At 55.6% G+C, this 22,630-nt stretch overlaps 1 protein-coding gene across 1 annotated transcript; it reads right to left on the reverse strand.

Moving 5' to 3' along the window:
• Positions 1-7,610: 7,610 nt before the first annotated feature.
• On the reverse strand, positions 7,611-20,392 carry CCM2L (CCM2 like scaffold protein). Its single transcript, XM_073308838.2, has 10 exons — positions 20,351-20,392; positions 18,771-18,938; positions 15,435-15,518; positions 14,852-15,035; positions 13,232-13,737; positions 13,002-13,137; positions 12,480-12,543; positions 11,571-11,703; positions 11,283-11,421; positions 7,611-8,540 (listed from the first exon to the last, which is right to left on the reverse strand). Exons 1-10 carry the CDS (start codon positions 20,378-20,380, stop codon positions 8,269-8,271), a joined length of 1,716 nt encoding a protein of 571 aa, XP_073164939.1. The 5' UTR covers positions 20,381-20,392; the 3' UTR covers positions 7,611-8,268.
• Between the last annotated feature and the right edge of the window lie 2,238 nt (positions 20,393-22,630).

A 22,630-nucleotide genomic window follows, 5' to 3' on the forward strand; every position in this document is an offset into this window, starting at 1 on the left:
AAAGGTAAGGTGAGTAGAGATGCTCAGACTTGGGGCTGCCGTACCAGCACTGGGGTGAAGGGCTGGACCTGGAAAAAGTGGTCCAGATCAGCATTTGTCAGTCCTTATAACATTCAGAGAGTCGGCAGGAGAAAGTTCAGAAGTTCTGATGGTGTCACTGCCATGAGGTGCTGTCTCCTGAAATGGCTTCCCATCCTAGTCTGTGCCTCCTTAGGATCTGCTCCCTGCTTGGAAATGGCTAAGGAGCATTTCCCGTAGCAGTATTGGAGCTGCTCCATGAGAGCCAGACTGGATCAGGCCCTTAATGAACTCTCAGCACCTCCTTCCTCCTCCTTGTTAGCCGGCAGCAGATCTGGGAAGTGTTTGCCCATTGCCAGAGTTCTCCATCCTCATTCCCTTCCTTAGAACAACAGGCAGAAAATTCTGACGGGCCACCTCTCTCCCATCTGAATTCCTCACTCTTCCTTTCAGACTGCTGAGTAGCAACCTGCTCGTGTCTGCAGGGAATGGGCAAGGTCAAGATCCTGCTGGCGGGAAGACCCCTCTCAGAATATCCTGGTGGCCTTGCGGGTGTGGTTTTTCACCAGGAAGCGTAATTTGATGGATAAAGGACCTTCATTCTGAGCTACCTTGAGTAAAACCTGAAGGGGCAGCATCTCAGAGCAGGTGGCTAACTCAGTGCCGTGGAGGCAGCAGCTGAGGAGGAAGTGGTAGGAGGGGCAGCCAATGGAGGAGGGTATCTGAGTTCAGCAGAGCAGGAAGCTGCAAGTCAGAAAGGGTCATTTCCCCTCTGCCTATTGCTAGGGCCAGTGGGCCTCTCTTGGTTTTGGTTTTCTTTGGTACTGGCACGCTTCCCAGCCAGTCAAACGACCACGCTTCTCACTCCACTCCCATCTCTTGGCTTCTTGCTCTGAAGGCAATTTTCATGTCTAGGCTTTAGAAAGCTAGAACCATGCCAGGCTGGGTGCTCAAACACTTGGAACCAGAAGCAGCTTGTTTGCAGCCTGAGCTGCTGACAATCTATGTCTGTGCCCTTCGGCAGCACCGTCTGCGGCGTCATGCAGAAGGAAGATGATCTTTTAGCAGTAAAACCAGAATCGGAACCCTCTGCCCAGGGAGGCAGCACGGTCTGGTGCAGCCATACTCAGCCTGAGGCTGCAATCCACAAGTGGCTCTTGAATGTGTCTGCTGCAGCGCTTTGCCACACATGATCTTAAACCAGTGACTGATTTAATTATTAACCAATCAGGGTGCTTCTACTATGTTATTAATCAGTTGTAGCTGATAAAATAATACTTGGTCAGCCATTTTGCTGTGAGAATATATATATATATAGAGAGAGAGAGAGAGTAAATGAAATAATGAATTCACACTCCTGTGGCTCTTTTGGGTACTGTTGATCACTAATTTGGCTCCTGAGCCATTGAGGTCTGAGTGTCACTGGTCTAGTGTGTGGGACGCTGGCCGGGGGTGTGGAGCAGCTCTAGTGTAATACAATTTGCAGAAGCCAGAAGTGAGAGCACAACCTCCAGGACAGACAAGTAGGGAGGGACACACACTTATTTTAGACTGGGGCTTGCTCAAAGTCATGATGCTGAGGGCTTTACTGGAAGCTTCCTAGGAGTCCTGAGAATGACACCTCATTTGCATATAAATTTGCATATTTCTTTTTTGTTTTAAATAAATAACTAGATGCCAGCAGGCATTTCCTTGTATGTTCCTGTGCCTTGCTGGTGACCCAAATCGCTGACTGTTAGCACTCAACAGGAGCACGAAGCTGCAGGCTCATCCAGCAGTCCACAGGGAAAGTGGGGCTAAGAGGCTTTCAGGGCTCCAGTGTCCACATTTGCCCAGGGCAGACATGCTGGGCACATCTTTCCTAGGTGCACGATTATTTGGACCGAGTATCGGGGGCAGCCGTGTTAGTCTGTAGCCACAAAAACAACGAGGAGTCCGGTGACACCTTAGAGACTAACAGATTTATTTGGGCATAAGCTTTTGTGGGTAAAAACCCCACTTCTTCAGATGCAAAAACCCCCCACTTCTTCAGATGCAAAAAAACCCCACTTCTTCAGATTATTTGGACCGTTATGATTGTGTCACTGATCCGACCCACTGAGAGCTAATATGATGCTGTTCAGGGAATGGGTGACCCTCGGTGGGTCAGCAACCTCCTCGGGAGCTTTTTAAGGTTCCTGTGTATTTACAAATCTTTTCTTCACCTTGTAATTTAAACCCATGTGTTTTTACGTTTCCAACCATGATTCCAATAAAAACAACCCTATCTCCTAGCTGCTAGACAGGCTGAGCTCTGTCTGAGGGAGAGAGAAGCCCATCTAACCTAGACTGCTTCACGGGGTTCCTGGTGTATGGTCTGGGAGCTGGCTTTTGCTTTCATTAGGATTTCTCTCTCTACCCCCACTCCGCCTTGTCGCTAAACTCTCTCCTGTGTGGGACATGAACCCAAGAGCAGCCACGCTCAAGTCATATTTTCAGCTTTACAGTGTTTGAGTGAGTTGGAATTAGGCCAGTTAACTGCAGCTGTAGGAGTTCTTAGACTAGCCCAGCCATCTCTTCCTGCCCTGGATGTTGGTAACAGAACTGGTCTCCAGCGAACAGGCAGGGGCAAGCCAGGGACTTTTAGCACAGTGGCAAAGAAGGGACCAAGTCAACATCAAAGACTTCCCCTCTGCCATGCTGAGCTCCAGGCTGTGGGTGCTGGGCAGCTAGGGAGACAATTTTCCTGTTATTCTCACACATGGTTTTTGTAAATGCACCAAGATTAGAAAAGGGAACTGTCTGAGCCATGCTCCACATTAACCCCTTGGGCTGCTGGAGGAAATGGTGCAAACAGGAGAGCTGAAACATGGATGCCCCTCCCGTGTTCACCTGGCCAGGGGAACCCCACGCCCTGGGGCAGGGCTCTGTGCACTGACAGGCAGGACTGTAAGAACTAAAGCAGCTAAAGGCACAAAGGGACAGAGATGCAGATTGGAAGCTCCTTGCAGCAAGGCCCACACTTTTGTTACGTGTGTGTCCAGCACCTGGCCCAGTGGGGCCCCGATCCCTGACGGGGGCCTCAAGGTGCTCCAGCAAGATGCACAGCCAATAACACCAAACAGACCACATCCTGGTCAGCTGCGGTGTGAGTGAACATTGCACTTGCAAACTGGAGCGTAACTTGGGGGAGGCAGCTGTGATGTGCTGGCTCTGTTGTAGGGGAGGGGGAGGAAGGGGAAGCAAAATGGCCCATGGCTGATTGCAGTTGCCCTAGTTTCCCTTTGCTCACGCGTGGAAGCAGGGCGCAAGAGCTACCAGGAGGCTGGTCCGAGGGGTGAGAGAGCCAGGGATAACCAGCAGCCCCACTCCGCACCCAAAGAGTGGGAGAACTGCAGGGTCACGCCAGGGCTGCATGGAGCTTGGGCTGAAAGTTTCCCAGCCACGCACTACTGCCAGGGGAGCCCCAACAGTGGGAGCGTGAGCGTATAGGCCCCAGGCGTTTTAGCCATGGTGTGGTCTATCCCCCCGCGGAGCCCACGCTGTGCTGGAAATGCTGACAGCTGACCATTGGCCAAGAGTGAGTGAGCTCTGCTGATGAAGTGCCCAACCCTGTTCCCAGAGGAGCTTTTGCCACTGAATTCAGTGGAAGCAGGAGCAGGCCTGTAGGGCCTGGTGTGAGAAACCCCTCTGCAACTGGATGACAGCTCTGGCTCTTTGCTGATCAGGAAGTTCATTTGCAGGGTGGGAACTTCCTTTTGTGAAATGCAAATTGCTCCACATCTTGGCTCTGATGTAATGAGCTCTTTGCTTATCAGCCACCATCGAAGACCTCAGCTGGGGGGAGAGGAGATGGCCAGCTGCTTACCCCCCTGACTTGTTACCTTGAGTGGGAGGGTCCCTCTGGCACAGCAATAACTCATTTCAGATCAGTAGAGTCCCTCATTCCCACCAGGCCCAGAGCAGCAGAAACCACTATCCCTGACAACCTGATCACTTTCTTTGACAGGGTAGCAAGCCTTGTGGATGGTGGGTAGCAGTAGACGTGGTCTATCTGAACTTTAGTAAAGCTTTTGATACTGTCTTGCATGACCTTCTCTTAAACAAAGTAGGGAAATGCAACCTAGATAGAGCTAGTATAAGGTGGGTACACAACTGGTTGGAAAATCGTTCCCAGAGAGTAGTTATCAGTGGTTCACAGTCATGCTGGAAGGGCATAACGAGTGGGGTCCTGCAGGGATCAGTTCTGGGTCCGGTTCTGTTCAATATCTTCATCAATGATTTCGATAATGGCATACAGAGAACACTTATAAAGTTTGCAGACGTTACCAAGCTGGGAGGGGTTGCAAGTGCTTTGGAGGATAGGATTAAAATTCAAAATGAACTGGACAAACTGGAGAAATGGTCTGAAGTCAACAGGATGAAATTAAATAAGGACAAATGCAAAGTACTCCACTTCGGAAGAAACAACCAGTTGCACACATACGAAATGGGAAATGACTGCCTAGGAAGGAGTACTGCAGAAAGGGATCTGGGAGTCATAGTGGATCACAAGCTAAATATGAGTCAACAGTGTAACGCTGTTGCAAAAAAAATGAATGTCATTCTGGGATGTATGAGCAGGAGTGTTATAAGCAAGACACGAGAAGTAATTCTTCCGCTCTACTCTGCGCTGATTAGGCCTCAACTGGAGTACTGTGTCCAGTTCTGGGTGCCACATTTCAGGAAAGATGTGGACAAATTGAAGAAAGTCCAGAGAAGAGCAACAAAAATGATTCAAGGTCTAGAAAACATGACCTATGAAGGAAGATCGAAAAAACTGGGTTTGTTTAGTCTGGAAAAGAGACGACTGAGCATGGACATGATAACAATTTTCAAATACATAAAAGGCTTTTACAAGGAGGAGGGAGAAAAATTGTTCTTCTTAACCTCTGAGGCTAGGACAAAAAGCAATGGGCTTAAATTGCAGCAAGGGAGGTTTAGGTTGGACATAAGGGTGGTTAAACACTGGAATAAATTGCCCAGGGAGGTTGTGGAATCTCCATCATTGGGGATTTTTAAGAGCAGGCTGGACAAACACCTGTCAGGGATGGTCTAGATAATACTTAGTCCTGCCATGAGTGCAGGGGACTGGACTAGATGACCTCTTGAGGTCCCTTCCAGTCCTATGATTCTATCCCTGCCACCCTCCATGTGCTTTGGGGTGAAATGGGAAAGAGGATGTCTTCACCGCACACTGACCATGAGTAATGAGAGCTGTTACTAGAGTGTTGGCTCCAGCACTGGAAAGTTACTCACTCACATGGGAGAATCCCCTTTACTTCCCCCACCACCACCTCAAAGGCCCCATGTGACAGAGACCCTCCCTTTGGCTGAGGCGCCCTCCAGAACTCACCCACATTGCACTGGGCGCTGGTCAGCTAGGACCACTCTGGAGTGACATAGGGCACTCAGAGCATGTGTAGGCCGTGGGTCCCAAGGCTAGCTATCCAGGTCTTCCCCATGGCTGCTCAGCATGCAGCCCTCGAGCGGCCAGGCCAGCCCACAAAGGGACACTTGCCAATACAAAAACGGGGTGTGTGGGAGGGTGGCTGGCTGAGAACTTGTCTCCATGATAGCTACGGGGTAGAACTAGGTGTTAATTTAAATCAATGGAGTTACACCAACACCAAAGTCCCCGGGGACAAGCCTATGAGTGGCTTATTGTGGTTTAGTTCAGCCTGCTTGTAAGAGATGGAGCGATAACAAATTACTTCACTCCCACACCACAATACAAACATGCCCACAGCCTTTGATACTGGCATAACTCTTCCTTTAGCGATCCATTCAGATGATGCCCGTGCAATGCTCTTGTGCAGACAAGCCAAGAGAGGGAACAGTGCCCTCAAGTGGCTTTCTGAAGCATTAACAACAGAAGCCACAGCAGCTTATTGGAATAGCCACATTTCTCTCCTGAATGACTCCTGGATTCAGACACCCAGGAGTCATCCTGCCAAGGCAGTCAAAGTTCAGGTCGACAGATTAAGCCCTGCACTGGCAGAGCGGGAGAGCAGATGCTGTGGGACGAGAACCAGAGCTCGGGAAGGGACTGTTCAAAAACTTGCTCTGGGCTTTGCTGCTTGAGCCCATCTTTGCATTTCCCCCCACCCCAACCACATGCTCTCTCATGCTGCTGGGTTCCTTGGAAAGGGAGAGCGTGGTTAGCACACAGCTAACTGCCCACACGGCAAGGGGCTGCACAGCACTGCCTCCCAGCACCAGGTCTGTGGGCTCCCTGCAACCAGGCCTCTGGCTAGGCTCCAGGAGGTCAGCAGGCGGCAAGTATGCACCATTTCAACCTGCCAGCTTGAGGCTGCTACAGCTGGGTCGCTATCCTGGCAGATTCTCTCTCGAGGGACAAACCAACTCCTCTCTCATGGCAGAGAAGAGAAGCCCCAGCGTCAGGGCTTCCACCCCTAGTGCAGACCATGCCCACCTCCCCAGATGGCCTGGGACAGGAATATTTGCTTTGGATGCCATTTACTGCTGTGGCTGTGGGCTGCTGGCCCTGTGCAGGCAGGGCCCTGTGGGTGGGCTCTGTCCCACCAGCTGAGGGCTTGTTAACCTGGAAGCCTTCAGCGCGGCGACTATTGAAAGGAAGAACCCCGTCGGGGCCTAAGCAGCAAGCCCTTCCCCCAGCCCACCCCTGAACTGGCATCGCCGACGTCACTCCTGCCATTGAGCCGATGCCCTGACACAAGGGACCAGGCCCGGCCCCAGGCAGGCAGAGTGCAAGGGAGTGCGAGGGTATGGCCATGGTCCGTGCCAGGATATGCTGCTCTCTCATCGCCTGTCCCGTTTGTGGCTTACCTGCAGACTGCCGTGCAAAAACTGCTCCTTTGCTCCTCCTCACGGAGCAAATGCTCTGCTCTCTCGCCCCCTCGGGGCCTGGGCTGGCTCTCAGCGGGTGTAATTCTGTCAGGTCAGGCTGTGCAGATCCCAGCAGGGCAGTTGGGGGGAAGGAGTGCCCAGGCCCCATGACAGAGACACTCCCCCACCCCCTCCTTGGCCAGCAGTGGAGCATTCCCGTCAGGTGGCTGCTGTTTGAGAGGAGAAGCACTAATCCCAGCTGTCCTCAGCACCCAGAGCTGGGCTCCACGTGGGCCGCCCTGGGCCCTCATTAACTGGTAATCGCCTTTCTGCGGTTCTCCTTTAAACCCCTCCCTACTCTAAAGACACCTCTGTGGGGCAGCCCTCACCCACGGCCCTGAGCAGGGCCGGAGCTCAGTCCTTAGAGAGCAATTCCAGGGGCCAGCTCAGCCCTGGTATAACTGGGAGCAACCCCGATCTCAGGAGCGTCTCACCCCCTTACCTCATGAACTGGAGCATGTTCATTATAGCCCGCCCCGTGTTGGATTTGGCCTGTCACATCCGTGCTCTGCACAGAAAACCGGACCCCGCCCCTCTCGCTGGAAGGGGGGTCACCATGGAGCCCTGGCTCTCTTCCTCACCCTCGCACGCCCAGCTTGGGACTCAGCCATTCCCTTCCCAGGCTTGGGGTCACTGGATTCCCCTGATGGCCTAGCGTGACTGGTGCCTTGGGCAATAACACACAACAAGCGCCAGCCCCGGAGTTTAATTCTGTTCCAAATTACTCAGAACACACGCCCGTGCCTGCCCCACAGGGTCTCTGCTCCCCTGGGTGCTGATGCGGGAATCCCATGAAGGCTGACGAATCGCTAGTTCCTGTGGAGGGCAGCGGCTGCCCTCTTCCTGCTGGATGATTGTTAATGAAGGGGAGAAAAGTTCTGCTCGCGGTTCCCCCCGGGGAGCCTCCCCAGACCTGGACGGGGGGACTGGCCTCACCGAGAGAAGAATTTGATCCCAAACGTTTAACAGTAAATTGCTGCTCCAGAAATCCACCGCCAGGTAAGGCAGGTCTCAGTCCCCTCCTTGAATTAGTGGTGCTACAATCCAAGCCACTCAAACCGGTGGCAAGGTGCATACAGAGCCTCACTGGGGTGTGCGAAGCCAAGGTCCAGCGAGTGGCAGCAGCTCAGTCTCCCCCTCCATCAGGCCCCTTGCAGAGTCCAAGACCGCTGAGGAGAGGAGGAGGCAGAGCTGGAGCGGTGAGGGTTAAAAAGCCAGCAGGCTAGCACCAGCCCCAGCTCAGCTGAAACGTGGGGGGGCTGGCACCTTTTGAGTTCAGCCAAGAGGTTTCAGGGTCTCAAGGAGTCTCCCGGCCGCAGAGTGAATCACTGAGCACCCTTTGGGGGAGGAGGTGGGAGTCCCTCACAGATAGTTGTCTTCCTCCTCCTCCTCCTCCTCGCGAGCCAGCGCCTCGATGTCATGGGTGATGTCCGTGATCATGCGGTTGAAGGATTGCGACTCGGAGCGGAGGGACCAGCTGTCGTAGCTGCGCACGGCGGAGGCGGAGGTGTTGCTCATGCTGCGCTTTATCCGCCCGAAGCTGTCGGTCAGGATCCCCCCTTCCCGGATGCCAATGCTCTCCAGGAAGCTCTCGAAGTAGCCGATGTCCTGATCTGGGATGAAGGGCCGCATCCCTGAGGGGACACACAGCCATGAGGTGTCGGCCAGGAGCCAGTAGGCGCTTACTGCCCTGGGAAGGGCTCATGTTCCCAGGGGCCAGAGGGGTCGGGGGAGCCCACAGGCCACCCCCTTGGTCTGCATGTCTAAAAGCAGCACCCGACCGACAAGCTGGCCTAGCAGGTACAGGAGGGGAAGGGCTGTCAGGAAATCCAGCTGCTATTCCCTGATCTGCGCTAGACTCCCTGCGGGACCCGGGCACGTGTCCATCGCTAGGACTGACCTGGGCCCTCCTTACCACAGCATCCACGCACCTAGCACTCCTTAACGGATTTATCCTCACACCCCATCTGGGAGGGCAGGGCTGTCCCCTCCATCGTACAGAGCAGGAATGGAAACCCATAGATTTCCCAAAGTCACATCAGTCAGCTATAGGAAGCACGGGGCCCTGTCACTGCTTGACAGCATCTTCCACGCACCAGACCCCTTACACAAAATAAGATCTAACAAAGACATGCCCTGCCCTTATAGATGCTACCTCCCCCACCCTTATAGACACCACCTCACACCTAGGGTTGGTAACCATCCCAATTTCCCCGGGAGTCTTCCGGAATCAGGCTCTATCTCCCGGAGGCTACTGAAGCCCATCTGGGCGATTTTAGGTGCTAAAAGTCTGGCAGCGCAGTGGGGCTAAGGCAGGCTCCCTACCTGCCCCGGCCCCGCACTGCTCCCGTAAGTGGCTGGCACATACCTGTGGCCCCTGGAGAGGAGGGCCAGAGGGACTCTGTATGCTGACCCCGCCCCGAGTGCTGACTCCACAGCTTCCATTGGCTGGGAATTGCGGCCAATGGGAGCTGCAGGCAGGGGCAGTGCACAGAGTCCCCCTGCCCCCGACAGGGGCCTCAGGGATGTGCCGGCCGCTTACAGGAGCGGTGCGGGGCCAGGGCAGGTAGGGAGCCTGCCTTAGCCCAACTGCACCACCAAACGGGAGCTGCCCAAGGTGAGTGCCACCTGGCCGGAGCCTGCACCCCTCACCACCTCTCACACCACAATCATAGAATCATAGAATATCAGAGTTGGAAGGGACCCCAGAAGGTCATCTAGTCCAACCCCCTGCTCGAAGCAGGACCAATTCCCAGTTAAATCATCCCAGCCAGGGCTTTGTCAAGCCTGACCTTAAAAACCTCTAAGGAAGGAGATTCTACCACCTCCCTAGGTAACGCATTCCAGTGTTTCACCACCCTCTTAGTGAAAAAGTTTTTCCTAATATCCAATCTAAACCTCCCCCACTGCAACTTGAGACCATTACTCCTCGTTCTGTCATCTGCTACCATTGAGAACAGTCTAGAGCCATCCTCTTTGGAACCCCCTTTCAGGTAGTTGAAAGCAACTATCAAATCCCCCCTCGTTCTTCTCTTCTGCAGACTAAACAATCCCAGCTCCCTCAGCCTCTCCTCATAAGTCATGTGTTCCAGTCCCCTAATCATTTTTGTTGCCCTTCGCTGGACTCTCTCCAATTTATCCACAAACCCCTGCCCCAGCCCTCAGCCCCCTCCCAAGCCAGCACCCTGCACCCCGTCCCACCCAAACTTCCTCCCAGAGCCTGCACCCTGGACCACCTCCTGCTCCCCAACCCTCTGCCTCAGCCCTGACCCCCCCTCCTGGAGCCAGCACTCCAAACCCCCTCCTACACCTCAACCCCTGCCCTGAGTCCCCTCCTGCACCCAAACTCCCTCTGAGAGCCCGCATCCCTTCCTACACCCCAAGTCCCTGCCCCAGCCCGGAGCCGCCTCCTGCACACAAACTCCCTCCCAGAGCCTGCATCCTTCACCCCCTCCCACACTCCAATACCCTGCCCCACCCCTGAGCCCCCATCCAGCACTCAAACTCCCTCCCAGAGCTTGCACCCAGTATCCCCTCCTTCACCCCAACACCCTGCCCCAGGCTCAGCCCAGAGCCCCCTCCCACACACCGAACCCCTCAGCCCCAGCCTAGAGCCACACCCCCTCCCACACTCCAATCAAATGTCCCAGCCTGGTGAAAGTAAGTGAGGGTGGGGGAGAGCGAGCAACAGAGGGAGGGGGGACGGAGTGAGTGGGGTCGGGCCTCGGAGAAGGGGCGGGATAGAGGCAGTTTGTGTGATTAGACAGCTGGAAAACCTACTCACCCGCCCCCCCAAACCCTTATAGACACTGGCTCACCCCCACCCACCTTTAGAGATGCCGCCTCCCACACGCGTAGTTCCTTCAGTCCCTCATTCTGGGTCGTATTCTCAGAACCAAAGGCCTGATCCTGATCTCACATCAGTGCAGACCGAGGAGATGGCCACTGAAGCTGGCAGAGTCACCCCCGTCAGATCAGAACCTTTATATCCTGAAGCCTTCGCTTTCCCATCCCTTCTTTACACATAGGCCCAAACCAGAACGTTGCATCCTTCTGGACCCTACTTTTTTCGCGGTGGAGGGTTGGTTATGAGCAAAACCAAGTTTGCAGAATCTGAATCCAGCATTCAGGAGTGCCTGGATCACAGTGTTCAGAGTCTGGACCTGGACTTTTCGGGTTGGGCTCCATCTCTCATTGGACAGTGCTGGTCTGATGAACACAAACCTCAACTCCCTGAAGAGAGATGCCTGTCTCTACACATCTTAGAAAAGGTCAAATTAATTGCCGTCGACACCACCAGGTCTCCCACCCAAGATGCTGTTTCCACTAGCCAGCTAAGCCAGAGTGGGGATAGCAGTCAGTAACAAGCCATTTACCCAGAAGGAGAAACTTCCTCTTGTCCCCATAGAGCTGCAGGAGATCAGAACAGTATTCCTGGACTGACCTTCCCATCCGGTACTCCCTGAGCAGCAACGCAAACTGCTGGATCTCCTGGGGGGAAAGCTTGTTCCTCAGCTGCAGAGCAGAGAGAGAGAGAGCAAGGTTAGACCGGCTCCAGCCTCCTGCAGGTCCCTGGCAGTGATGCGTAGGACTCAGGGTTGGAAAGATGGAATGAGGCCCGGGGAAATGAAGACTCCCCCATGATGCAGTAGCAAGGAGAGTACCGTGATCATGTAGTCCTGCAGCTGCTCCAGCCCCACGCTGCTCTGGTCACTGGCCAGGCTGTCACGCGACTCCCGGCAGGAAGGGGAAGACGTCCCACTGTAATACGCTTCAAAGGTCTCGTGGGAGCCATTGCTGCAGGCAGAGGGGAAGGCGATCAGCTGGGCTGTCCAGACAGCCTCATTCAGAGCATAGTCCGAGCCCTACTCTAAACGTTGGCCCTGCTCATCCCACACCTGCCACCCCGTTTTCCAGGCGGTGGTGGGATTGCTTCTTGTGGCTGAAAGAACAGGAGGACTTGTGGCACCTTAGAGACTATCCCATTTATCTGAGCATGAGCTACAGCTCACGAAAGCTCATGCTCTAGTAAATGGGTTAGTCTCTAAGGTGCCACAAGTCCTCCTGTTCTTTTTGCGAATACAGACTAACGCGGCTGCTCCTCTGAAACCTTCTTGTGGCTGGTATCTCCTGAGGGACCAGCCACTAGAGGGGGGCCTAACGCCATCGGCCTTACGAACAACCAGCTGGGATGTTTCTCGGCAGGGTTCAGGCCCTGCTGGCTGCGGGTGGAGCCTGGCTGCCCCTCGCCCGCCCGCCGGAGAAAGGATAACTCCTGGGACCAGGCTGAGCTTGTTCCTGTTTCTTGTCTGTATTTTCCCAGTTTTTCTCTGGAACGGGGAGATTTTGTTTTATGTTCCCTGTTTTATGGGCCCTGGCTGTCAGCTCCCAGCCCCTTGCACAGATGCAGGCAGATAAATATATCCTCCTATTTCTAACTCTGTCTGCTGTGAGTCCCCCTCACTGGGCCCGGGTCCCTCGCACAAGGGGTGAAGCGGCTGTTTAGGGCTACACAGAGCATACACAGGAATAAGGGGGGAGGGTCATTCAGATATTCGGGGAGCAGGACATACAATGAGCTGCAGCAGCTGAAATCAGCATCGTATCCATACGTCCCATCAGTGCGGCAGCTCTCACCTAGGAAAAGGAAACCCCGGGGGCAAGATGAGGGAACTGTCCAACGGTGCTCGCCTCGCCCCATGTCAGAGTCCTGCTGCCTCTTTAACCACCCCCAGGAGCCAGGGACACCACCTCCCGCTCCCATCCACTATGCGCAGCCCCAGCAATGACTCCTAAAGCACCACCCCAGAATTCAAGGCATCGCAGGCAGACTCCCACTATCCCCAACGCTACACGCTGTCCCATGAACCGAGGAGACTCTGCCCTCTGTCGGAGGAGACAGGGAATCTTGCCTCAGGGCTTTGCCAGCCCAAATGCCGCCCCCTCGCAGCACTGCCAGCTCCCCACACTGCCGGACCTCACCATCCTGACATCACGTGTGGGCCTCCCCACCTCAGAGCTCCACGATAAACACCCTGCAGTGGGAGGGACCCATGTCCTGTCATCCCGCTAAGCCTGGCACGCCCAGCACTCACTCCTGCTGGAGAGCCAGGGGCGCTCGGGGGTGGAGGTGTAGTGGAAGCCAGCCCGGTCTACGCACTCGATGGTCTGGTCCCCATAGATGATCTGGAAGACCTGGCAGATGAGGGCACAGGATTCTTCAGCTGCATCCTGCACCCAGTGAGAGAAAACAGCTGTCATGGTGATCTGGAGCGGGTCAAACGCTGGGTGGGTTGGCAATGGGACAGCACACTTGGCTACTTACCCTGTTGGCCACGGCCAGGATGATGAGGTTGCAATACGCTTCAGGGCTGGGCTCCTTGGGATCCAGTGGGTTATTCCCTGTGTGCCTCCTCTCCCAGCTGCCATAGGTCTTACCCCTCTCCCAGCTGCCACTGTAGGTCTGTCTCCGCTCCCAGCTGCCTCCAGCCTTGCCCAGCTGCCTCCGCTCCCAGCTGCCACTATAGGTCTGTCTCCGCTCCCAGCTCCCACCCGCCCGGCTGCTGTGCCTCTTCTCCCAGCTGCCACTGGCCTGCTTCCTCTCCAGGCTGCCTCCCCCGCCCTGTCTGCCCTCCTGCCCGCCCCGGGCCATCTTCCAGTCCAGGCTGCAGATGGTGTGCCGGCGCTCCATGGTGCCCCCCAGCTGCTTGGGCTCCAGGCAGATCCCAGCCTGCCTCTTCTCAGCTGCCCCTCCAGGGAGCTTTTTCTCCAGACTGCCCCCTGGGTACATGTCCAGGTTGCCCCCTGCAGGAACGGGGTCAACTCCTAGGCCTGGAATAGACGAGAGAAGAGATCTGTGCTCGGAAAGCTCCAACCCCAGCTGGCATGAGGAGGTGCCGCCTCCCACCCTGTGGGGGGATTGGTACCCACCCGGATGCTGCTCCCTGCCCCAGCCTCACACCCTCCGCTGGGGTTTACGAGGTGAGTCTCCTGCCTCCCCATTCGCCCTGGTGCCTGCAAGTCAGGGTAGGGTGCAGGGCTGCCCCTATAATGGAACCTTAAAACCATTACAACGTACAGCCACCAGGTGGCGCCACGGGTCACACATCTTCCCTTAGCTGCTAACAGCTGGAGTCAGCCCAGGGGGGCATTAAAGTATGGGGTAGCCAGACCCCATTTCTTGTGCCTACCTCGGGGTGGAAGCTCTGTAGTCAGGTCACATCTGGGACAAACGCCTGACCAGCTAGTAGCAGCCCTGCCACTGACTGTGGACAAGCCGTTCATGACACCCCTGCCCCTGGAGATCCCAGCTGCAGCTACTGACTGAGGCTGGGGTTTTTTGTTAGACGCGTCCAAACCCTCTTCTCCTTAGACTGGGTCCTGGCATATGGCAGGTGAGGGGAAAGAAACCAGCCCCTCCACTGCAGCCAGGAAATGCAGGGCGGGGAGCATCAGAGCACTGCAGAGCATGGCCTGTCGCTGCTCTCCGCTTCTTTCCACCTTGGCCATGGGGAAGTGCTGTAAGGCAGAGGGGGGTCTGGGGTGAACTGCCAGGCCAAGCAGAGCCCTGCTGGGCTGCTCATCTATTGTGCCAGCGAGCCTGACTCTGGAGACCCCCTGAGGCAGGAGAGCTCTCTAAGGACGTGGCTGGACCTGGTGACACTGCATGCCTCTGTATTACCCTGGAGCCCCAGGGTGCTGCAGGGAGCTGCACCCAGCCAACATGCCCCTTCCCTGTGCTTGTCTCACTAGGGATATAACCAACCACATGCCTCGCTTATTCGTCACAATCACCCGGGCATCCTGCCGGCATGGGTGCAAGTGATGACACGCAGCCCCAAGCAGCAGGGAATCGGGCTGGTGGAGTCCCGTATGCACAGTGGAGGGCAGACAGGTTTGCAGGGAAAAACCCACACAGGTGCTGGGCCCAGGTGAGTCTCCGCACCTGTTTTCAGCACCAGGAGGTGCAGGGCATCATCCCGCAGGTAGGAAGCGGCAGCGATCTCATGGGTGGGGATCCTCAGGATGAGCTCCTCATTGTCTCTCCAGGTGAGAAGGAGGCAGCGGGCCGACAGGCTCAGGATGCTGTCCTGCTCCGGGGTTGTCTGGAGGGGCAGTTCCTTCAGCTGCTGCAGATGGGCAAAGGAACATGGTCAGAGGCAGAACGGAGGCAGCCCAGTGGGCAGTGCTGGGGCTCTGCTCTGCGGGAGCCCACCCTGCTGCAGTCCCAGCTCTCCTCAGCTGGGCAGGGCCGCGGCACAGAGAACAGTTTCTGAGTCAGGATGGGCATTGCCGGGGCACTGCTGCGACTGCGAGGAAGGTCACCCTGGCCCTTCTCTCCACAGGAAGCCAGCTGTACCCAAAATGGAAACAGCCTGAGCCGGGCTCCCTGTCTGCCCCCCCTGCAGCATGGGGAAGCTGGCAGCTGGCACTGAACACTACGCATGGCTTCCCTTCTAACCCAGGTGCTGAGTGGAGGCGCGTTGGGGTGGCAGCTCCCTCCCCGGGCTGTGGACTCCCTCTCTTACCCGGGCTGTGTCCAGGAGCTGCAGCAGCTCATCCCGGCTGGAGGGGTTCAAGGAGGACGTCACCCAGGTCAGGTGGCCTAAAAACTAGAGAGAAAAATACTGCAGGTGACTCGTGTGAGTGTGACAGGTGGTGGAGATTCCTGCTGTCCGGAAAGCCCTGCAGGGAGCCCCGGGGGGCCTGGGGATCTCTGGTCCCAGGGATGTGCCTTCAGAGTGGATGGATGGCCCAGTGGGTAGGGCGCTAGCTGGAGACTTGGGTTCAATTCCCTGCCACAGACATCCCGGGTGGCCTTGGCAAGTCTCACGGTCTCGCTGGTTGGCCTCTGTTGGCGGGTCCGCTTGCTCCCTTGCTGCGCAGGGGCATTGATCAGCCTTGGGGGTGACAGGCTGGCGCCCAGTAGCCGTAGACGCCGTGTCTGGGACAAGGGAGGGGCTCCAGAGCCCCCTGCAGAGCCCTTACCAAAGTCCTTCAGGAGCGATACAGAAACCAAACCTTCTGCCTCTGCTGGGTCACACTGTCCTTCGGTGCCTAACCTATCCCACAGCCCAGGGCTGGCCCACTCCCCCCTTCCTCAGGGGTCCGGAAGGCCCCAGCTCGCCCCCTGCCTCTTCTTCTCCCCACCTCCTCGCCTCGGGGGGCTTTGTTCCTTGACCCTGCTGGACTCTCTGCCATCTCTTCCCAGAGAGGGACCCCAGAGTTTTTCCTTACCTGGAGCCCCTTTCTGCCCTGCACATCCTCTGTTTAGAGTAACCACCTGGCTGCTTCCCCAGCTGGGACTCCTGCCTGGCCCTCCCTGCAGGTGCAGCCAGAGCGCATACATGACCTCTTAGGCCCGCATGAAGCCGTTCAGGGTCTGTGTGGGCTGCACACCACAGCGCACAGTGTATTTCTATATCCCTGCAGGACAAAAGGGGAAGGGGTCTCCTCTCGGTCACCTGCCTGGCGAGGGAACCTGCAGCAGCAACGCTGGAGCGGAAGCAACCAGCTTCATCCTGAAACAAGGACAAGGGCTGGGTGCTGGTCCTGGCCAAGGGCAGTGTGTATTCGGGCACCCGGTGATGCCCATCTCCATGGGCCTGGCCCGAAGACACCGGAGCACCCTGCAAACTGTGGGATGGAGACCTGCCTGAACTGAGGAAAAGAAACTCACTTTAAACCAGTTTCAGAGTAACAGCCGTGTTAGTCTGTATTTGCAAAAAGAAAAGGAGGACTTGTGGCACCTTAGAGACTAACCCATTTATTTGAGCATAAGCTTTCGTGAGCTACAGCTCACTTCATCGGATGTATACTGTGGAAAGTGTAGAAGATCTTTTTATACACATAAAGCATGAAAAAATACCTCCTCCCACCCCACTCTCCTGCTGGTAATAGCTTATCTAAAGTGATCACTCTCCTTACATTGTGTATGATAATCAAGGTGGGCCATTTCCAGCACAAATCCAGGGTTTAACAAGAATGTCTGGGGTTGGGGGGTAGGAAAAAACAAGGGGAAATAGGTTACATTGCATAATGACTTAGCCACTCCCAGTCTCTATTCAAGCCTAAGTTAATTGTATCCAATTTGCAAATGAATTCCAATTCAATAGTTTCTCACTAGAGTCTGGATTTGAAGTTTTTTTGTTGTAATATAGCAACTTTCATGTCTGTAATCGCGTGACCAGAGAGATCAAAGTGTTCTCTGGCTGGTTTATGAATGTTATAATTCTTGACGTTTGATTTGTGTCCATTTATTCTTTTATGTAGAGACTGTCCAGTTTGACCAATGTACATGGCAGAGGGGCATTGCTGGCACATGATGGCATATATCAAATTGGTGGATGTGCAGGTATACGAGCCTCTGATAGTGTGGCTGATGTGATTAGGCCCTGTGATGGTGTCCCCTGAATAGATATGTGGGCACAGTTGGCAACGGGCTTTGTTGCAAGGATAGGTTCCTGGGTTAGTGGTTCTGTTGTGTGGTATGTGGTTGCTGGTGAGTATTTGCTTCAGGTTGGGGGGCTATCTGTAGGCAAGGACTGGCTAAGTTATTATGCAAGGTAACCTATTTCCCCTTGTTTTTTCCTACCCCCCCACCCCAGATGTTCTTGTTAAACCCTGGATTTGTGCTGGAAATGGCCCACCTTGATTATCATACACAATGTAAGGAGAGTGATCACTTTAGATAAGCTATTACCAGCAGGAGAGTGGGGTAGGAGGAGGTATTTTTTCATGCTTTATGTGTATAAAAAGATCTTCTACACTTTCCACAGTATGCATCCGATGAAGTGAGCTGTAGCTCACGAAAGCTTATGCTCAAATAAATTGGTTAGTCTCTAAGGTGCCACAAGTCCTCCTTTTCTTTTCACTTTAAACCCTGTGTCCCCGGGAACCCTTGAGACTCGGGGTCAGGCTCTGAGTAAAGGGTTCCCAGCTGCCTGGGGCCCACCCTGCCGGGGTAAAAGTAACTTAAAGGACTTACCGGTACTCAGGGCCGGGGTCCTGAGCGGGGGGTGGGGCCTCAGGTAGAAGGGGCGGAGCCTTTAAATCCCTAGGCCCTTTAAATTGCCACCCACTAACCCAGGGCTCTGGCAGTGATTTAAAGAGCCAGGGGCTCCAGCTGTGGTAGTGGCAGCCGGGAGCCCAGGGACCTTTAAATTACCACCACATCTCCATGGTAGCTGTAGCTGCAACGGGCAGCCGGGAGCCCTGGGGGTCTGGTGGTAATTTAAAGGGCCAGGGCCTCCAGCCACTGCTGGGAGCTCAGGGCCCTTTTAAATTGCCTGCCTGGGGAAGCTGCCCCCTGCCAGCATGGTCAGCTGTGTACTGGCTCTTGCCAGTACACCATACCATACCATACCAGCTTACTTTCACCTCTGCACCCTGCACATGCAAAAGGGCCCTGCCATGCATGTAGCTCTGAAGCTGCAATCCTTGGTCACTTTACAGTTTGAAGAACTCCCCCAGCACATCCTTCCCCTGGGTTTTCGCTGGGCCCACAGTTACCAAAGGCCAAATGAGCGTTTTCCTGCTGGAGTTAGAGGCCAGTGGCGGATGGAAGAACCAGGATCCAGGTCTTCTTCTGGGCAGACAGTCAGCTCAGCTATTCAGTTTGGTCTCGTGGCAGCCTGTTTCCCTGGGAGAGCTCACTCCAAACCACCAGGTGGTGATTCTCACATGGCTGGGGTTTACCTGGCGGGTGCATTACAGTGAGAGGTGATCCACCTTCCCTGGAGCACAGCAATGGGGAACTCTCACAGGGTTAAGGAAGCCAGGCCTGTGACCTCCACTCCTGCCAGCGACCAAGAAGATCTGAGGTTCTGGGATAGCGCCTGGCCCTCCCGGCCACCCCTCCTTACCTTCACCTCCTTCTCCACGTAGTCGTGCAGCAGTATTTGGGGATCTATGAGATAATCAGGGGGGTAGAGAGGGACAGAATGCAGAGGCCTCCGGTAGACACTGCTCCTGAGCGCCTGCCTGCGAGCCGCCTTGGGGAAAACCAGCCGCTTGATGGGAGACACAAACCCCTGAGAACAAACAGGAGAGCTGAGAAGCTGGCATCTCTCATCCGCTCCAACCGCAGAGGGGCTTGTGTTTGCTGTGCACCCTGGTAGGATCATATGTGCATGAATATGCCCCTCAAGTGTAATATGGGTTCAACAGCAATCCCACAATGAGAGGAAGCCAGCATCCCCCAGGGGAGTCCCAGACCATGTGCAGTAAAGGGTGTGTTAGAAATGCTATGAGAGAGAGAGAGAGAGAATCTATTCCTAGAGACACAGAGAGTGAGCTCCCTCCGGGGCTGGCTGTAATTGCGCCAAGTAAATAAATCCAATGAACATAGGCCCTGGGCCTAAGGCGGCTGTCCTGCACAGAACAGGACAGGCAGAGGGGTTTGGATAAAGAGCACATGGAGAAGTTTGGGGATGCCATTATTGGGGGGAGGGCAGTGGATGGAGTAAACAAGCCATGTACAACCCCTGGGAAGCGAGGACATGATAAATGAACCAGAAATACCCTAGTGGGAGAGAAATGGATGAATCAGAGCTGGAATTTCCAGCCAGAAAGAATGGAGCCATGCATCTCTCCCCACAGACCCCGAGATTGGGCCAAGCCAAGGTGGCAGGCCGAGCAGATCAGAATGCCATGTTCACAATCGCAGCTGAGTTACATTCCTGGCGCAGAACTGATGGACAGCCAGTCCCTGCCTTGCGGAAAACCCAGCCAGGACTCTAAACCCAGCTGGTCTCTGCCGGGCCTCTGCCCTGGGGCCTTTAACTGTGCTGGGTCAGTCACAGGGGGGAGAGGGGAATAAAAGACCCAAGGGTCAGGCTGTGGATTCTCCTCTGTACAGAGTCCCTGAAGGGAAAGCACCTTGCTGGCCTCTGAGAGCCACATGTGCACCATCTTGTCCCATGGGCCACGCAGGACAGAGAGCATAGCCAGCTGGGTACATATGGAGAGATGGCCCAGTCCCCTATGGATCCTGCATGCAGCTCCCCACACCCCAGCAGCACGGCTGGCTCTGGGGCTCCCCGCACCCCAGTAGCACGGCTGGCTCTGGGGCTATGCTACCGTTGATTCCCCACCCCCAAGGGGTCACCTGGCACGTCGAATAGCCTAAGGGCTCAATGCAATTTACGCTGCTCTGGGTGGGGCACAGGCTGTTTGGTGACTCCGCCCCTTTCTGCTAGGCCACGTCCCTCTTTTCAGCCCGGTTTGGGGGTGGGGGGAGGAATCATGGGCTGCCATTCTCCCCTGTAGGCCCTGCTCCCCGTGAATTCCACTCACCTGCTACCCTGCATGCTGCCTAAGGGAAGGGAGCACTTGGCCTTTGTCTCACACCCAGGCAGCACTCAGTGCCCCGTGCAGTGACACCCTTGGGAACCGCCACACACACGCACCTGCACCCCGCAAAGCCAGCTCGGCCTGTGCATACCTTCTTCCCCTTCTTGGCCTCGTACTCCATGTCCCTGCTCCGCTCCTGTCACGGCAAAGGCAGCTCTTTCCGCTATGTGCTATTCCTTTGTTTTTTTCCTGTGTCGGAAACTCCACCAGCGACGGCTCTGATGTGAACTCGCTGAGTTCCTGCCCCTCCGGGGAGGGAGAAGTTCATGGAGTTGAGCTCTGGCCGAGCAGACGGGGCTCTGGGGCTGCTGGGCTCGGCTCACACCCCAAGGGGAAACGCTCGTTCCCAATGCACTCACGCCCACCCCCTTGCCCGCTGCCCAGCGCCTAGCACACATTGTCTTTGTGCACTGTTGCCGTCTGTCTGTCTCTCTCACACACTCCGTCCGTCTGTCTCTCTGTCACACACACCCCGTCCCTCTCTTGGTGCTAGTAACCCAGCCAGGAGATCTCGGTGGTTCTGCTGGTGCCGTCTTCGAAGGGACATTCTCCAAGGCTCTTCTGGATCTCCTCCACAGTAGGAGCTCCTGGCAGCTCCTCGGGGGCTCCCCTGTCCGTGACTCACTCCCGTGCCAGAGTAGAAGGCCTGGGGCATAGATGGAGGATCAGCTGGGTGCAAACGTGGGGCATGCAATGCAGTTGTAGGGCTAGGCAGGAACCAGAGCTGGCCCTGGGACAGTGACTAGAGCAGGGGACCTGAAATGCTAGCCATGGTGGGGGCTGAAAGCCTCAGAGGCACCAAGGCTCTGGGGCTTCATAAATTATCAGCAGGGACCCAAATCATCATCGCTAAGGAGCCCCAGCTCTTGAGAAGTGCACATGAGGCACAAACCTCAACCCCCCCGGGGCCTGTGGGGAGCTCAGACTGCGGCTTGGGCCCCGCTCTAGAGTGGGGGAGAGCCGGTGGGAAGAGAAATTCCAGGCTAAAAGGGATGTTCCTTCCCTCCTGTGCACTGCATCCTGCCCCAGCAGCTGCAGAGACTTCCTCTTCCCGAGCAGCAAGGGATGGACAGGAAGGGGACAGACACTCAGGAGCTGACGCCTACAGGAGCTTGTAAATCTCTGGAGTCAGGAGTCTCCTGGGGGCTGCTAAACTCCATTTTTTCTCCTGCGTGAGCCCCCGAGCCCCAGGGTGAAGGTCACTTGGTGCCATGATGGGGGTTTTCTCCAAAGAGCCACCACCGCTCTCCCTGGCCAATCTCCTCCCTGGGGCAGGTCCACTAAAGTCAGGGATGACCCTGACCCTCCCAGTGTGCTAACACGTGCAATGCATTCCCATCAGCCTGATTTATGCCCCAGGTAATCTCCTTGGTTGGGTTTGCCCCGGAGTGGGTGTGTTCCATTTCCTGCGTGGTGCATTCAGGCAGTGGAGTGTCTCCAAGGATGCTCCCATGTGCCTCACATAGTTACCAAGCCCCACCCGGGCTTCTGTTTCCTGCAATGTCCCTGATGCCAAATACCCAGCCACATAGTGAGTGGCAGGAGCAGAAGGGAGCTGGCATCATGCAGGAGCCTCTTGCGGGAGCTGATCAGCATCTGCTGTGGGTATCGTAACCTCCCTTCCGGGGGGGGCTCCTGCCTCCTGGATTCCTTTTACTGTGTCTGGACCCAGCGCAGTCTGCCCCCAGGAGACAGGCTATGGAAATATGAACGCTCGCTACACAACAGTCCAGCTCTGCATTGGCTACATTACTGCATGGCAGAGCATGTATCCCTCCCTCTCCCGGCTGGTCTATGAGCTATGTGGGAGGGGATCACAGCCTCCTTGCTGCCCTGTCCCACCAACCCACTCAGAATAACACTCCGCTCTTACACAGCTCCCTCCCTGATGGTCTCAAAGTGCGTCACCCGCCTCAGTGAATTAGTGCCACCCCTCGAGAGGGACGGCAGAGTCATTATCTCCATTTTACAACTGGGGAAATTGAGGCAACTCCCCCGAGTTAGTGGCAGAGCTGGAAACAGAACCCAGGAGTCCTGGCTCCCCGTCCTCGTGCTCTGGCCAACAGACAATCCCAACTCAGCCACAACCAAGCGATGCAAAGTCTCAGCACCAACTCTGCTGCCAGCCTCTGCTGCTCTGCCCTGTGGGAGACCTGCTCCTAGCTGTGGTGTGCAGTAACCTGGCCTCTGCCCTGCCACAGGGCTGCCGAGGTGCATTGCTAGGAGGTCCCTGGTGGGCTCCACGTCTGGTTCTCCCAGCTCAGCGGAAGCACAGCGCCACTGAGCCCACTGCGTTGCACACATCAGGCTCCTGCAGGAATTGGCACCCCTAGAGGGGAATGAGGACAGAGCAAAGAAAGGCCCGCAGGCC

This window comes from Lepidochelys kempii, chromosome 13, assembly GCF_965140285.1.
Source record: "Lepidochelys kempii isolate rLepKem1 chromosome 13, rLepKem1.hap1, whole genome shotgun sequence".
NCBI classification, from domain to species: domain Eukaryota; kingdom Metazoa; phylum Chordata; order Testudines; family Cheloniidae; genus Lepidochelys; species Lepidochelys kempii.

What these genes read in the sequence shown, in the direction of transcription:
- CCM2L (XM_073308838.2), bottom strand. Translation starts at nt 20,380, where the DNA reads ATGGAGTACGAGGCCAAGAAGGGGAAGAAG. An exon ending in CCCCTGGCTCTCCAGCAGGA is followed by an intron (nt 12,544 to 13,001) that starts GTGAGTGCTGGG and finishes TCCTTTTCCTAG; the next exon opens with GTGAGAGCTGCCGCACTGAT. An exon ending in TGCAGGACTACATGATCACG is followed by an intron (nt 11,422 to 11,570) that starts GTACTCTCCTTG and finishes TCTGCTCTGCAG; the next exon opens with CTGAGGAACAAGCTTTCCCC.